The sequence below is a fragment of the Mesoplodon densirostris genome, chromosome 14, assembly GCF_025265405.1.
Source record: "Mesoplodon densirostris isolate mMesDen1 chromosome 14, mMesDen1 primary haplotype, whole genome shotgun sequence".
Classification (NCBI taxonomy): domain Eukaryota; kingdom Metazoa; phylum Chordata; class Mammalia; order Artiodactyla; family Ziphiidae; genus Mesoplodon; species Mesoplodon densirostris.
In genome coordinates this window covers 76,030,293-76,046,832 of record NC_082674.1, presented here as the reverse complement: position 1 = coordinate 76,046,832, position 16,540 = coordinate 76,030,293, and the positions used below count along the sequence as shown (strand labels likewise).

Genomic DNA, 16,540 nt, shown 5'->3' with positions numbered 1-16,540 from the left:
GTATCCCCATATCTCCTCCCTCTTGTGTCTCCCTCCCGCCCTCCCTATCCCACCCCTCTAGGTGGTCACAGATCACCGAGTTGATCTCCCTGTGCTATGCGGCTGCTTCCCACTAGCTATCGATTTTACGTTTGGTAGTGTCTATATATCCATGCCACTCTCTCACTTCATCTCTGGGCATATTCCTGATAGTTCTTTCAGCTGATGACTGGATGGGACATTGCTGGGCACAGCTTTGCTGGGATTCACTCTCCCAAAGGATTGTGCCTGTCTCAGTGGCCCCTCAGAGAGCCGCTCTGGACAAAGCCCTGTGGCCTCTGTGCTCCAGAATGACCTGGCACGGGCGCAGGCATGACCCGAGGAAACAGAGCAGGCCCCAGAGGAAGCTGGGGGAGGAGCCTGGTTCCTGGGCCCGGTGGCTGGTCTTGCCGCACTCTGGGCCAGACCTTCACGGGGTGGTTGTTTTCCCAGGCCCCAGATTTGGCGGCTGCGTCTGGGCGCAGGATGTAATAGTTGAAATTGGGCCATCCTAGATAACCCAGAGGTACTGAGGTGCCTTCCCCACCCAGCTCCGGAGGCAGCCCTCCCAGGAGCATCTGGGGAGGGGAGAGGGCGCCCAGGCTCCCACCCCAGGCCGCTGGGAGCGGGTATGGACCAGGCCCTGCCCCCCACCCCGCAAACCCCACCCCCAGCCCAGGCCTCCGCCCCTGCCCCGGCCGCGCTCCGGGCGGGTGCCCAGGTAGCCCAAACCTGTCGGGCCGGTTTCGAGAGCAGCGGGACGGAGGCTGGTGAAGGATGCACGGCCTGCCCCGTGCGCGGCCCGCACTCTCGGCCGCCTGAGCCCCGTCCGCCCGGCCCGCAGCCCACCGGCCGACCCCATGGTGCGTGCGCCCGGCCTCCTGGCGGCCCTGCTGGGCCTGGGGCTGGCCGTGGCCCTGGCCCTGCGGCGGGCGGGCGCGGCGGACTGCGGGGCCCTCGGCCCGGCGGAGCGCCTGGCGTTCGCCCCGGCGGCCAAGACCCGCTGGCTGGCCCCTCGCGTCCGCGCGCCGGGGCCCCTGGACCCCCTCTACGGCACCGTGCGCCGCTTCCTCTCCGTGGTGCAGCTCAACTCCTTCCCCGCCGGTGAGTGCGCTCCTCCCCCGGGCGGGCCTCGGCGGGTATTGGGTCCCCACTGTGCACCCTAATCTCCTCTCCACCGAGGGGCGCACCCACCGTCGGCAGGCACTTGGAGGGCAGGGTCCCCAGCACTCCCCAGCCCCATCTTCCTCCCCAGAAGGCCCGGGCACCCAGGGCATCACCTTCCTGTGTGACCTTGCACAAGCCCCTTTCCCGCTCGGAGCCGCGGTTTCTCTGTCCTAAGGTAGAGGAAGTTACAGTCTAAGCTCTCCAAGAGGCGGTTGAGCTTTTTCTCTGGGTCTGGTGGCGCCGTGGAGGTTGTGAGGACCAGGGTGGCCAGCAGGACAGCTCCCAGCCTGTCTCCTGCCTCTTAGGGGAAGAGCTGCTGCTAGGCCAGGCCCCTTCTCTGCTTTTAACCGGGCTGCCGGCTTCCCCGCTGCAGGGCCTACCTGGGGGGCGCAGGAGGCGGGGTGAGCCAGGCCTCCCTGCAGACACAGCCTCCTGTAGCCCGGCTGAGGCACGAGGGCTCCGGGCTGTGGTGACGCAGCCTTCTCCGAGGGTGCCCAGGTGGTGGGAGGACCCCCTTCGGAGAGCCCACCTTTGCCTGGCAGCGGGGGTGGACTCAGGGGCAGGGCAGTCGCTGCCCCCAGACCCAGCTTGACTCTTTTCCTAGAGCTGATAAAGGCCTTGCTGAATGAGCCATCCTCCGTGAAGGCGGATGAGGTGAGCGGCTGGGGGCTTTGCTGGGGGAGGGGAGGGCGTTCATCGGGGAGCCTGAGAAGGGCCTCGTCGGCTCAGCCCACCTTGCTGGGTGTGCCCCAGGGTGGGGTTTCTGGCATCCCTTCCCCTTCTCCGTGAGCACTGCAGTCCGCGCACCTGATTTCTGACCATGGAGCGGCTGTGGGGTTTGCAGGGAGCCCTACAGCCTCCCTGGACTTCAGTTCCCTTGTTTGTAGGATGGTAAATAACACTAAGGACCCGGTGCCCCTCACAAGAGTTAAAGGAGATGCAAGATGTGTGCATAGTGCCCCCGCCCCCGAGCGTGCCTCCCTCCCCTCGGGTTTCCCTCCGGAGTCAGGCGGGAGACGGCTGGGATGGCAGGCTCAGGACAGCCCTCATGCCTTGCTGCCCTGCCCAGGTGGTGCGGTACGAGGCAGGCTACGTGCTGTGTGCCGTGATCACCGGCCTCTACCTCCTGGTGGTACCCGCCGCTGGGCTCTGCTTTTGCTGCTGCCGTCGCCGCCGGTGCTGTGGGGGCCGAGTGAAGACGGAGCACAAGACGGCGGCCTGCGAGCGAGGCACCCTCGTGGCCTTCCTGCTGCTGACCACCCTCGTGCTGCTGTGAGGGGCGCCCAGGTCAGGCGGGAGGCGTGGGCCGAGGCCCAAGGTGCCCACGGGCATCCAGCCAGCCCCTTCCTCTTCCCCCATCCCTGCAGGATCGGCGTGGTCATTGCCTTTGTCACCAACCAGCGCACGCATGAGCAGATGGGCCCCAGTGCCGAGGCCCTGCCGGAGACTCTGCTCAGCCTCCGGGGCCTGGTCTCCGATGTCCCCCAGGTGAGCACCGAGTAACCCCGCACGTGCCCCCATGAGCGCCAGCCATGGGCGGGACAGAGCAGGGTAGGTCCTGCAAATTCGTGCGTAGCCTGCGAATTAGAGAGGGTGCTCCTTCCAGCACGCACCTGACTGCCCCCTGCTGGAGAGTCACTGTAATCCATGACGGCACCCACGGTATTCTCAGGACGGACGCCCAGCTGTGGCGGGTAGTAGGGAATAAGGGCTGGGGAAGGGACGGGAGCTGGGGTGTCCAGTGACAGGAAGGAGCAGCCTCACGGCCCTGTGTTTGCCTAGGAGCTGCAGGCCGTGGCACAGCAGTTCTCCCTTCCTCAGGAGCAAGTCTTGGAGGAACTGGATGGTGAGGGTTCCAGCTCAGGCCTGCCTTGGGGAGGCCTCTCATCCCCTCATCCTGGGCTCCACCTGGGAACACCCTCGCAGAGGCGGGGAGAGGGTCCAGCTGGGGGGCATGGCGGCCACTCTGCCGCAAGACCACCCTCCGGAACCCAGGGGAGGAGGATGGTTGGGTGGGGAGGCCCCTAGTCTCCTGGGGGCCAGCCCTGCAGACTGCCCTGTGCTCTCCAGGTGTCCACAGGAGCATTGGGAACACGATCCACACACAGCTCAAGAGCACCGTGTATGAGGTCCTGGCCTCCGTGCTCAGCCTGGGCCAGGGTGAGTGTCACTGGGGGGCAGGCCCTGCCCTCGCCCAGCCCTGCATTTCTTACACTAAGTCAGCGGTCCCCACCCCTGACTTTCTCACCGCTTTATCCTAGGATCCCTTCTGGCACCTTTGCCCACTCCTGGCTTAACGTGCCCCAGGGCAGTTTCCATTATAACTACAGAGATTAAGGATCACCAGTCCCTTGGGTTTGGGAGGGAAAGATGTTCTGCCTCCTGCAAGGTCTCCAAGGATGCTGTAGCATTGGAGACCAGTCAGTCCAAATGTGGGTCTCGCAGCCCTGCAGGTCGCCGTGGACCACCTCCAAGCCCTGAACGCCACCTCCGTGGAACTTCAGGAGGGGCAGCAGCCCCTGGCGCCGGCTGTCCAGGGGCACCGGGAGCGCCTCCTGGCCCTGCTGCAGGAGCCCGGCTGCCGGGGCTGTGCAGAGGCCCTGGACAGAGCCCACGCCTTGGAGCTGGGAGCCGACTTCAGCCAGGTGCAGGCCCAGGACTGAGGCCCCTGGGGCGAAAGGGGCTGCTCTGCCCGCTACTCCAGGAATCCCTGGGCAGCCTCTGTTCCGGGTGTTTCCTGAAGCGGACTCCTGATCCCTTTCCCTGGGCTGCCCCTCCCCTCTCCACGCACCCAGGGTTAATGATGGTCAGCCTGGCAGTGGGGTGAGAGCTTCCCTGGGCCACGTGCTGTGCCGTGAGCCTCATGTGACTTCGCTTCTTGAGCTCTCACTGCCACCCAGGGCCTTCGGGGCTGTGGTGGTGCCCATCTTGCACACGAGGACACTGAGTATTCAGAGACCTCTGCCCCCATCCTTTCCCCAAGGACCCCTCCCAGGCCTCTCCGTGGACTTTGTCATAACAACCCCCTCAAACCATTTCAGGTGCCCTCTGTGGATGATGTCCTGCATCGGCTGAAGGGTGTCCCAGAGGCCAACTTCTCCAGCATGGTGCAGGAGGTGAGTGCCTGCCCCAGTCTACCCGACTTCTTTGCAACCTGGCTGGGAACTCTGATGTGAGGGGCCTCCGTTTTTCTCTTTTGGGGTGGGAACCCAGTTGAACCTAAGACTTGGGTCACATCAGGGCCTCGCCTACCACGTGGCACCCTGGGCTGGAGGCTCGCGATGCTGGTCCTTGTGTGCACGGGTCTGGTGGGGGAGGCAGGCCTGGAGCTCAGAAGGAAGAGCTAGGACCCTCAGGGGGTGGGGTCTGGGGTTGGCCAAGGAGCGAGCATGCAAGCTGAGCCCCAGACGACAGGCGGGCTCTCCTGGGTGGAGACGGGCTGAGGGGAAAGGTGTAGCATGAGTCAGCACCTGTGACCCAGGGCCTGGAAAATGCCGGGGTTGGGGAAACGGTGAGTCAGTCGTGCTGGGTAACTAGAGCAGAATGTTCCAGGAGGAGGGAAATGGGTCCTGAGGCTGGAAGAATAGACTGGAGCTGGGCTTCAGGGAAATAGACCTGGTGGTCCTGTGCAGAGTGGCTGGGAGAGATAAGAGGATGGCTAGGAGTCTACTGCAGTAGTCTAAGCAAGAGGGGTGGGGACAGAAAGGAGCAATGTTTGGGGGAGTTGAGTCAGGCTAGGCCGAGGGAGGGGAGAAGAAGGCACTGACCAAGAGAGCAAAGGGAAGCCTGTTTCCTGATTTCCTGATTTCCTGGGCTGGGAGCACCGACGGGGGATGCTCTCCCACTGGACCTGGCGATGCAGGGGTCCCCCAAGCTAGGACACCCGGGCGGAGAGCAGGAGGCACAGCTGCATTTGGTTCCGGCAGGAGAACAGTACCTTCAACGCCCTCCCGGCTCTGGCTACCTTGCAGACGGCCGACGTGATCAGAGGTGAGGCCCTGCCCAGGGGCCAGGCTGGCTGCCTAGGATGCCCCCCAACCCACCCCTACCAACGAGGCTTCTTCTTTTTTTTTTTTTTTTTTGCTGTACGCGGGCCTCTCACTGCTGTGGCCTCTCCCGTTGCGGAGCACAGGCTCCGGACACACAGGCTCCGCGGCCATGGCTCGCGGGCCCAGCCGCTCCGCGGCATGTGGGATCTTCCGGGATCGGGGCACAAACCCGTGTCCCCTGCATCGGCAGGCGGACTCTCAACCACTGCGCCACCAGGGAAGCCCCAACGAGGCTTCTTGAGAGACGAGTTGGGTCGTGGGGTGGGGGAGGTGAAGGCTGTCCTCTTGGCTGGACCTGGATGGACAGTAAACCATCTCTGTGCATCCCAGATGTTCTTCCTGTGCATCCATCTCCTCCCTGGGCCCCTGCGGGTTTTCCCCATCCCATAAGCCCCTGCTGCTTTGGGCAGAGCTGAAGAAGGTGGTGGCCCAGCAGCCTAGAGAGCTGAGGACACTGGCTGAAGCATTCCCAGGCTGGGAGGCGGCTTCTCGCTGGAGCCAAGCACTGGAGGAGATGGAACAGAGCAGCCGCCCCTACCTGAAGGAGATGCAGAGATACGAGAAATACAGGTGCCTGGGAACCCGTGGGGGGGGTGGAACGGGCAGCTCCGCTTCTCAGCCACCCTGGAACCAACTTCCAGCCCTCATCAACCCTCCTTATACTAAGTCTCCGCCTCCATTTAAGCCAAGACCCCTCTCTCATTGGGCCTCCGTGTCCCCACCTTGGCTGTGTGCCCTGGGGAACTGAGCCTGGGGACCCTATAGGAAGTCACACTTCTAAAGCCTCAGCCTTGGGGTAGTGGCCCCACCCAGCCACTAGGTCCTCCACCAGCCCCTCCTGTGCCCACTGCTGCCCTTTCCGTGACGTCCCAGCTTCTCTGTGGCAGGTGGATTGTGGGCTGCGTGCTGTGCTCCGTGGTCCTGCTTGTGGTGGTCTGTAACCTGCTGGGCCTCAACCTGGGCATCTGGGGGCTCTGTAACGGGGAAGACCCCAGCCACTCGGAAGCCAAGGGCAAGGCTGGAACCCGCTTCCTCATGGTGTAAGAAGGGCTGGGGAGAGGAGGAGGGTCTCTCCCACCACCCCCGGGCTGGCACATTCCTCTCATGCCCATGGACAGCTTCTGGTGTAGCTGCCGGAGCGAGTCCTGGGGATCAAGAGACTGAGCTGTGGTCTGGCTCTGGGCTGACTTGCTGGGTGGCCCTGGGCCAATGATAACCCAGTGGGGCCTCAGTGTCCTCGTTTGTATAAAAGGGTTGGCCTAGAGCAGGAAGGCACATAAGAAGCACTTCCCCTTCCCACACCAGTGGCAACTTTAATAATTAATGGGCACCTTTTCTCTCTGAGCCCAGATACAGCCTCAGAATCCTGCTTAACCCAGTGTCCAGGCAGCACTACCATTAGGAGGTGGTACCAGAGGTAGAGTCTGTTTGCCAGCCGTGAACTAGATAGTCTCTGAGGCCAGGGCTGCCACATTCAGCTGTGCAGGAGGGTCACTGCATAAAGGTGCCTGGCCAAGGGGGAGAGTGAAATCCAGCCCATGTTTCACTCTCCAAGCCTCAAATCCTGGCACGGGGCCATATGCCTGTCTCACAAAGAAGCCTTGGTCGGTGGCACAGCTCCTACTCAGATGCTGTAGGTTGCTGCCTCTGCTGGTGGGTCATGGCTGGCCATGCCAGGTGGCCCTGTCGAGGCCGAGCTCTGGAGCTGGTCACCTCCATGTGTCCTCGGCCCAGAGGCCAGCAGCCCTGGCTCTTTGAGCAAAACAGCTGTGCTCTCCTCTAGGCTGCCAGGGCCAGCCAGGGCAGCAGCGGTAGGGTGGGGATGGGGGAGGATGAGGTGGGGACGGTGAGCGGTTCTGAGTCCTCTCTCCTGCCCTGGAGGCTGACTCCTCTGGCTCCTCTCCCCGAAGGGCTCTGCCCCGGGGCTGACTCACTGACCGTGCTGGCCCCGGGATGGAGATGGGGATGGAGGGCGTGGTCCAGGGCATCCTCCCTCCTGTCTCAACCTTGTCCCTCCGCCTTCCCCAGGGGCGTGGGCTTCAGCTTCCTCTTCGCCACGCCCCTCATCCTCCTCGTCTTCGCCACCTTCCTGCTGGGTGGCAACGTGCAGACCCTGGTGTGCCGGAGCTGGGAGAGCGGGGAGCTGTATGAGGTGGGCCTGCCCCGCTCTGGGACCCAGGGGGATGTGGAGAGAGCTGTGGGCAGAGCAGGAGGTTTAGAAGGAAATAGGAGCCCGAGGGGTTAGAAGGGAGAGAGAGACAGGAGAGATGATGGAGACGGCCAAGGAAAGAGATGGAAAACCCCCAGTGAGAGAAGAGAGCTGGTGAGTCCCCGGAAGGCTGCCCAGGCCCCAGGCAGGGACCTCGAAGGATGGCGCCCAGACCTGAGGCCCTCCGCCCTCCTAACGCTGAGTCTGGGAATTGGGGATCCTTGTTCCCTGTTGCACTGAGCAGGTGAGCCAAGATGCTGGCCTGGGTCCTTTGCTGAAGACCAGGCTGGCCACCCTCCTGGAGCGTCACGGGGAGGGTCCCTGCCAGGATTTAGGGCCCAGGAGTGATCTGAGTGAGAGGCAGGTGTGGGCTGGAGTCACAGGGTTGTGGTCTCTGCTGTGCCAGGGCGGCGTGGGACTAGGCCCTGGGAAGCTGGGTGGCCTTGCCCCCCACTCCCTGCTTCAGGCCCGTTCCTCTGTGTTCCTACCCCAGTTTGCAGACACGCCGGGGAACTTGCCGTCACGCATGAACTTGTCCCAACTTCTTGGCCTGAAGAAGAACCTCAGCGTCCTCCTGGCCTATCAGTGAGGGGGAAGCCTGGGCTGGGGGACGGGGTGTGAGGAGGGGCTGAGGTGGGCATCCCATTAGGATGACATCAGCCCCCACCTGCCCTCCCTCCTCTCACCTCTGATGCGTGTCGTTCCTCCCCAGGCAGTGCAAGCAAGGGGCTGCGCTCTGGACGGTCCTGCAGCTCAATGACTCCTATGACCTGGAGAAACACCTGGATATCAGCCAGGTGAGAGAAACTTCTGGAACACAGTGGGGACCCCTCCTGCAGATCCCCCCTCTTCTGATCTTGCCTTGTTGAGGGACCATCTCCTTGAACCCGAGAAGTCTGCAAGAGCAGTTGAGGTGCCTCAGGGGCAGAGAACCCAGGTGCAAGCTCAGGACCTTGCCTGGGGCTAGAACCCAGGGCAGCTTCCAGGGTGTGTGGGTGAGTGCATGCATGCCTGGAGGCTCGGACCAGCTCTGAGCACTGTGCTCCCGGAAAAACTGAACACAGGTGAGGTTGAGGCCGGACAGGGTGGTGACAGTGAGTGAGAGGACTAGGGTGTGTGTCCTGACTGAGGACAGGCATTGGTTTGGATGCTCCAGTTGGGAGCGGGGTGGGGGGTGGTTGGCGAGGGAGTGTGACAGGAAAACCGACGGTGATGAAGTTGGGTGCCACTGGAGAAGGGCTCCCCACAGCCTGTTCCCTAACCACTGGACTTTGCCAGAACTTGCTATGTAGAACTGGAGAGATTTATTCACACTGGCAAGAGACAGTTCTAGAACAAAGAAAAGGAAGTGCTCCTTCATGAGAGGAGCCGTACTTTGAGAACGTGGTTCTCCTAAGGGTGCACAGAAGCTGTAAAACACCCCCTCCTTTCCTCTCTTCACGCCTAAATGAGGTGGGAGGAGAGCTGCCTTGGCTCCCAGGGTCCCCCAGGAGCCCTTCCCAAGCATATTCTGGGAAAACCACATTTCTCCCACCTGCTTCTCCCCCCACCCCTCCTAAACTGCCAACTCCTGATTCTGCCTTGTCTCCGGAAACCTTCCAACTCCTCTTGAACCCACCACCTGCCCCTAGTCCGCAGGGTAGCCTAGCCACGTGGTCCAGATTTCAGTCCCAACTCCACACCTTAAACTATAACCTGGGGCAGTTTCCTTAATGCCGTAGCCATCTCCTCTTTCAGCGTCTCTAATCAGAGGAGAGGTCCACTGAGCCGGCACCGTCCTGGTGCAAGGCCACGGGGTGAAGGCTGGCCACGGAGGGCTGTAGGAGGGGGCCCTGTGCTCTTCTGGCTGAAAGGGGAAGGCTCTCAGCCCTGGTCCAGGGAAGGGAGGGGTCCAGGTCACAGAAGAGTCTGGACAGATAGCGCTTCAGGTCCAGAGGGACTGGGCAGTCCTTGGGGGCCATCTGGCAACAAACCAAATGTGACCTTAGGAGAACTTGTCCTCGAAGGAGATAATAGTGAGCTGATGATGCAGAGATAATTAAGACAGGTGTGCTTTCCCGGCACCAGGAGGACTCTGCCCGCCTTGAGACCTCTCCTTTACCTGTGTGTTACTGGTGCCCGAAATGCTGCTCCAAGACCCCTGCCTGTGAGAGGATGGGCCTTTTCTCCCCCTGGGGAAGGCGGTGAGGGATGGTGAGAGGTGAGCTGAGCTGGGCTCCATGCTCTAAGGTTCCTCCCTGTCTTCAACCTCTCACCTGTGAAACGTGGGGGCTGAATTTCGTGCCCTTTAAATCTCTCCCAGCAATGGTTGGAAAATGTCGAGTCCCTTTTTTTTTTTTTTTTTTTTTTTTTTTGTGGTACATGGGTCTCTCACTGTTGTGGCCTCTCCCGTTGCGGAGCACAGGTTCCGGACGCACAGGCTCAGCGGCCATGGTTCACGGGCCCAGCCGCTCCGCGGCATGTGGGATCTTCCCGGACCGGGGCACGAACCCGTGTCCCCTGCATCGGCAGGCGGACTCTCAACTGCTTCGCCACCAGCGAAGCCCTCGAGTCCCTCTTTAAACTGTGCTCTGTCTTAGAAATGTGATCGTGTCTATTCACTCATGCATTCATTCACTCATTTTTACACATTCAACAAACCTGTACGGCACCCACCACGTATGAGCCTCTGCTCTAGACGCTGAGGGTTTGGTACAGAGTGGGCAGGTGAGGTGCCATTCTCATGGAGCTGATGGCAGTAAACTAGTACCCAGATAAGTAAATAGCACACAGGTGCCGTGAAGACCTTAACACAAGGTGACGTGATAAAGATGGGCCGGGGAAGCTATTTTTCTTCCGGATGGCCTGGGAAGGTCTGTGCTGCTGTCCAGTAGCTAGATAGGTGCTGGAGGAGAGCTGGGTCTTGGTGGGGGTAAGGTGGAGTCAGGGATGGGTGGGGAGCAGAGACCTGCTGGGAGCCTGTCTGGGGCTGGGAGTGTCCAGGATAGGGGCCCTGGATATCCAGAAGGAGGGCGCTGAGGGCCTGCTGACCCCTCACCTAGGATAGCAGCTCTGGGGACCTGGCTCAGCCACTGAGCACCGCTCCACCCTGCTCCCACTCTCCCAGTACACTGCCAAGCTGCAGCAGGAGTTGCAGAAACTCAAAGTGGACGTGAAGAATCTGGACCTGCTGAGCCCAGCCGCCCGCCAGGACCTGGAGGCCCTGCAGAGCAGTGGGCTCGAGAGTATCCACTACCCAGGCTTCCTTGTTGAGGTCAGCAGTGGGCACCTCGGGCCAGACCACGGCAGAGCAGAGGGGCCCGCAGAGGAGCTGGGGGTCGGGGAGCTGTCTCGCCTTGTCTTGGGCTTCCACTGTCCCTGGACTCCTCCACGTGCCCCTGGGGCCTCTTCTGCTGGGGGTGTCTCCAGACCACATGCCCCAGCTGCCAGCACATGGGCTGGGCGAGAATGAGTGTGCCTCCACCCAACAGTGTATGTTGCTGTCCATGGTCCTGAACCCACTGCTGTGGCGAATGCTGGTGGGACGTCACCTCTCCGTTGGGTTACACCAGAGGGCGCCTCATTTTTTTTTCTTTCCTAATGGAAAGTGTCTCATATGTTTCACAATTTCAGGTCAGACCCACTGTGACTGATGTGTCACAATAGACTTAGCTGGTGTGGGTGCTTTTGAGAAGACTGGGAATTCTGGGGCTGGGGGAGCCGGGGTTCATCCCCTCTTGGCCTCTCCTGTCCGTCTCCAGATTCAGAAGCCTGTGGTGAATATCAGCGTGGAGAAGCTGGCCCAGGAGCTGGAGGGACTGGCCCAGACCCAAGTGAGAAGGGAGCAGAGACCCCACTTGGCAGACTGGAGCCAGAGGCCTGGGAGGGGGGACGGGGTGGGAGTGCCTGGATTGGGGAGGGGACTGGGGGCCCCTGCCACCGAGGGCTGAGACTCTGGACCCCCGGCTGGGATGAAGGGTTCTGTAGCATCAGTTCTGGCTCAAGCTCTACCACCAACTGGCTGTGTGTGGCCTTGGGCAAATCATTCCTCACCTCTGGGCCTCGGCATCTTCATCTCTAAAGTGGATTATCACCCACCTCAGATCAGATGACATCAGATGTGGTCTGACATCGCACAGCTGGGCAAGCATTGCTAGGTGCACACTGCTTGTGGAATCTGCTGGGACAGATGCTGTGAGGGCAGCCCGATGGATCAGATATCATGACAGTTGCCTTAGCTTAAAATGTACTGGGAAAAGTAGCACTTTGTATTTATAAATATAGAGAGTTTAAAAAGTTCTCTTCAAGACATCTCATAGACACCCCTCCCCTACCCCCAACGATGTGCAGAGCAAGCTAGGGCTGGACTTGGAACTTGGGCTCAGGCCCCCGAACCCAGATCTGACCAAGGAACTTAAGGAGGCCTCAGCTTTCTGCCTCTGAGCCCAACCTCTGATTCCAGCACTTTCCACATCCTTCCAGTATGTCTGGTCGAACGGTTTGGTGAAGGATGTGTCGGCCAATCCTGTCTCGGCCCGGGCAGAGTGCCATTCTGGTCTGTCTCCCCTCAGGACAATACTGTGCTGGGGCAGCAGCTGCAGGAGGAGGCCCAGGGGCTCAGAAACCTCCATCAGGAGAAGCTCCTCCTCCAGCAGAGGCTTGTGGTAAGTCTGGAGGCTCAGGGAGGCCGGGACCTGGAGAGGAGATGAAGGCAGGGGGCAAGGAAGAGGAGAGGGATGCTGGGCACGCTCCCTCCTACCAGTTCCTTCCCCTGACCAGCCCTGATCTCTTTTTCACAGGCTCAGCTCAACCTCAGTGTCCATGCCCTGGCCGCCTCCGCCCCACTTCTCCAGGTGGCTGCTGGGGGTGGATGTGGGTGGGGGGAGCAGGTGGGCAGCAGAGGGAGGAAAATGGTGCGGGCCCAGCTGGCTTGGGGCCTCGCCTGCTCTGCCCAGGCGTGCTGGAAGTTGAGGGTGGGGTGGGAAGAAATGAGGGTGGGTGGGCAGCTCCTTGAGGACCACCATAGGTGCCCTCTGTCCTAAGGGCCTAACACCGCCCACCCCAAGGTGAGTATGTTGTGTGTCGTACGTTGAGTTAATGAATGGCTGAGTGAACGAGTGGCTGTCCCCTGACTGAGCCCCTCTCCCCTCCCCCAGCTGGAGACCTCAGATGTCCTGGACAGAGTCACTCACCTGCAAGGAGAGCTGCCCACCTGGGCCACCCGCATCCTGAAGAATGTGAGTGGGAGGATGGGGCGGGGGTGGGGGTGGGGCTTCAGAGTCAGAGGTGAGTTGAAGGGTTAAGGCTCGCAGGGCTCCCACCCCAGGATTCTCCAGCCCTGCCCCCTCACCGTGGCTCCCAGGAAAGCCAGCTTGGCCTGTTCTGATGGTGCCAGGCATGGGGGGCAGGGGTGCTGGCCCTGGGACTCCGACCAGCCCAGGGCTCCTGTCTTCCCTGCAGGAAAGTGAGTGTTTCCTGACCCGGGAGATGGGCTACTTCTCCCAGTACGTGGCCTGGGTGAGAGAGGAGGTGAGTGGGGGCTCAGAGCCTCCTGGCCTCAGGCAAGCTTCCAGCGGTGCCAGCTGTTTGACCTCCTCTGCCCCCCGAGAGCCCCTGGGGGTGCCCTAGGCCTGCAGGATTGAACCCAGACTCCCAAACCTGGCATCTGGCTGGCTGGGTTCTGCCCATCCCCCAACGTCTGCCACAGCCCTTCTCTGAGGCCTGAGCATGGACCGGGCTCTCTACCACCCACACTGGACCGGCAGGGGTCTCGCTTAACCCTGGGTGTGTCTGTACATGCGTGTGCGAGTATGTGTGTGTGCAAGTATGTACGTGTGTGCAGTGCATTGTGTGTGTGTGCACACGTGTTGCCTCCCAGTGAGAGTGTGACTTAGAGAACAGCTCTGGGCGCACAGTAGGGGCTTAACCCAGGCTGGTGAACAGGGTGGGAAAGGCAGGAGGTGAGCGATGAGCTGACGGCAGTGTGTCCTCCCTTCTCTGTGTTGCCACATTCGTGTGTCTGTACAGCCGAGCAGTGGCTCCCCACTGTGTCCCTGGGCCTGTCTGTGTCCCTGTCAACCTCCCTCTGAGCACCTGTGGGTCTGGGTGTGTCTGCATGTACCTGCCTCACGTTGACACCACAGGTGACTCAGCGCATCGCCACCTGCCAGCCCCTCTCCACAGCCCTGGACAATGGCCGTGTGATCCTGTGTGACATGGTGGCTGACCCCTGGGTGAGTGACCCCCAGCCCACCAGGGCTCGTGGACGTGGAGGCCCCCATAGGAGGAGCAGCGTGAGCGGGGCCCTGCCCCGGGCCGACACCCCCGTCCTTTCCCTCAGCTCTGAGAATGCGTCCCCGTGCCCCACACTGAGTCAGCGGAGGGACTGGGGGTGCAGAGTGGGGTGGGAAAACGCCACTGCCCAGACACCGTGCGCTGACCTCCCCTGCTCTGTTCCAGAACGCCTTCTGGTTCTGCCTGGGCTGGTGCACCTTCTTCCTGATCCCCAGCGTCATCTTTGCTGTCAAGACCTCCAAATACTTCCGTCCCATCCGGAAACGCCTCAGGTGAGGAGGCTGCCAGGACTGTGGGGTGCAGCAGGGGCCCAGGAAGGAGCTCTTCCAGCTGCTGGGCCCGAGCCCTGCTGCACCCCGTCTTGAGACCTCCAGGCAGGGGAGGCTTACGCCTAACCCTGAAGAGTCACACAATCTGAGGAGCTCCAGGGCCAGAAAGTTCTTCCATGTGTCTGCCCCGAATCCTTCTTGCTGCAACACATCCGCCAGACCTAACTTTTGGGCACTCTTGCTACCCCTGAAGAGCTTCTGAGGCAGGAAGCTCCGGGCTCTGGGCTTGTTCCTGTGTCGGGGCTGAGGGCCTGGGCCTGGGGGCCTCACTCACTCCCTGTGATGCTTCAGCTCCACCAGCTCTGAGGACACTCAGCCCTTCCACATCCCCCGGGTCACCTCCCTGAAGCTCTAGGACCCCAGTGAGTGAGTTCCCCCCCGCTTAATTCCTTGGTGCCAAGGGTGGGGCTGAGAAGGGAAGGGAAGGGTTTGGGATCTGGGGTCTCCAGGGCCCAGGAGGGCAGGAAGGTTCTGGGACTTGGCTGGGACTGATAGGCCTGAGCTCAGCTCCCCCCTCCCCCTCCCCTGTTTGTTCTTAATCCGCAACAGGGATATGGCCGCAAGGTGATGCATGGGGCTGCCTGCCTTCCCTACTGACTTGGCCTGGACCAGAGGATTTCTGTCGCTTTTGCCACCAGAGCCCAGGCTGGCATCCAGGCCTGGATTGTCCCCCAATTCCAGTTACCTGAGCCCATCTTGCTACTCCCTTTGCACCCCTTTTGCTCATGACCCCTTCATTCATGCTCAAAAACACACTTACCTTCTGTTGAATCTCAGAGCCAGCAGGTTCCTCCAGGTGTGTCTCCCTCATCCTCCTTGCTGCAATATGTTAGCTCCAGGAAGAGCCTGTTCTCCACCCAGTGGAACCTCCTCCTCAGCCCCTTGGGTAGGACAGAGGCCCTGCCCAGCCCCAGTCTGTCCCATCTGCCCCTCCCCCTGCCTCCCACACCTCTCCAAGCTCCTTGCCCCTTTTCCTCCTCTCCTCTGACCCCCCACTTGCCCCACTTCACTCTATCCCCTCCCCAGCCCTCACTTCCTCCCCCCAGGGAAGCCCTTTCCCCGCTTTGTCCCCTCTTTACCATTTGCCACTACCTGTCGGCCACAGGGACCCCTCCTGCCCAACCACATTAATCAGGTAAAGCCACCAAGCAGGCCAGGAGCCACCATGGCCTGGGCCTGGGCCGGCTGCAGGCTCTGCCTCGTGGCCCCTGAGCCCTCCACTGCTCAGGGGGTGGGACCCCCCACAGACCCCGGCCTGGATGTCTGGCCCCCAGGGGGTGTGGGACGCCCGTGGGAAGGCTGAGCCCCCGTCTGCACCTTGGGCTGGAAGTCACACTGCTGTCCTCGGCTTAGGGAGCATTGACTCCCTAAGAAGGGACCTGGGATGTGGGCTGGAGCGGGGGCTCCCCCTCGGCTCCCCAGAAGGTAGCTTCTTCGACAGTCACCACCCAGCTTTCCCAGGAGAGATCTGGTGGCCACAGAGGATTTTGCACTGTGGCCCTTACCTCTTCTATCCTGTGCCCGTGACTGGGCATCACCTCTAGTCCATCCCTGTGCCCTCCCTGCATGCTGGACCCTGCGTTCCAGAAATGGGGAAGAGGAAGGGAGAGGAGAAGAGGTGGACAGGACCTCGGATCCATTAAAGTGTTCTCACTTGGCTAAGTCTTGGCCTTGGATCTTTCAGCTCTCCCAGGCTAGGGCCCTGGATGTGGTTGGTGCTTAGTGAGTGTTTGTGGAGAGGAGAATCCAAGGCCTCCTCTGACCACAGGCATCCAGGGGTCCCCCGAGTAATCAGCAGGTGGGGAGTGGGGGCCCACACTGAGAGCAGGCAGACCTGGGTTCACACCTGGCTCTAACGTTTGGTAACCAGGGTGCCTTGAACATGACCCATGGGCCCCCTAGACCTCAGTTTTTCCACCTATAAAATGGGGAAAATAGTCATAGCCGCCTCCTAGGGTTGTGAATAATGTGACAATGTGTGGAAATCCCTTGGCAGGGGCCTGGCACAAAACAAATACTCAAATGCTGCTTTTTTTTTTTTTTTTTTTTTTTTTTTGCCATGACTGCTCTGGGCCAGGGGCAGAGCTGGGTCTGGGCAGATACAAGCAAAGAGGGAGATGGGTACCTGTTCAAAGGAGCAAAGCCCTTCAAGATTAGAGTCTGCTGAGTTTCAGAGGGTGTCTATGTTTAGTTGCATCTTACAAACCAGCAACAAATTTGCTACTAGAAATTAAGACGGTGCCTACACAATGTATTGTCACTATTGCACGCACACTCTCAGACCAGCATCCTTGAATGTAGCACAATCGCCTCTTTTGGGCTTTTCCCAGAGGATTCTTGGCTTGCTTTCCATGTTGCCCTGTGTGGGGCACTGTAGCACCCTGCATTTTAAGAATGAGATTGATGGGATAAAAATAGAACTAGAAAATGATTAAAAAATCATTTCTAGTTCTCTATCAAAATTGCCTATCTTATCTTTTATGTATCTGAGCAAA

General features: G+C 60.7%; 1 protein-coding gene across 1 annotated transcript; it reads left to right on the top strand.

Moving 5' to 3' along the window:
- The first annotated feature begins 878 nt into the window (after positions 1-878).
- On the top strand, positions 879-14,400 carry PROM2 (prominin 2). Its single transcript, XM_060117498.1, has 23 exons — positions 879-1,122; positions 1,790-1,839; positions 2,255-2,457; positions 2,553-2,673; positions 2,968-3,031; positions 3,256-3,345; positions 3,631-3,830; positions 4,227-4,301; positions 5,112-5,175; positions 5,645-5,804; positions 6,122-6,274; positions 7,263-7,386; positions 7,937-8,028; positions 8,156-8,240; positions 10,550-10,696; positions 11,184-11,255; positions 11,994-12,086; positions 12,222-12,275; positions 12,579-12,659; positions 12,883-12,951; positions 13,566-13,655; positions 13,882-13,988; positions 14,337-14,400. The coding sequence occupies exons 1-23, from the start codon at positions 879-881 to the stop codon at positions 14,398-14,400; spliced, it is 2,502 nt and encodes an 833-aa protein (XP_059973481.1).
- The last annotated feature ends 2,140 nt before the right edge of the window (positions 14,401-16,540 follow it).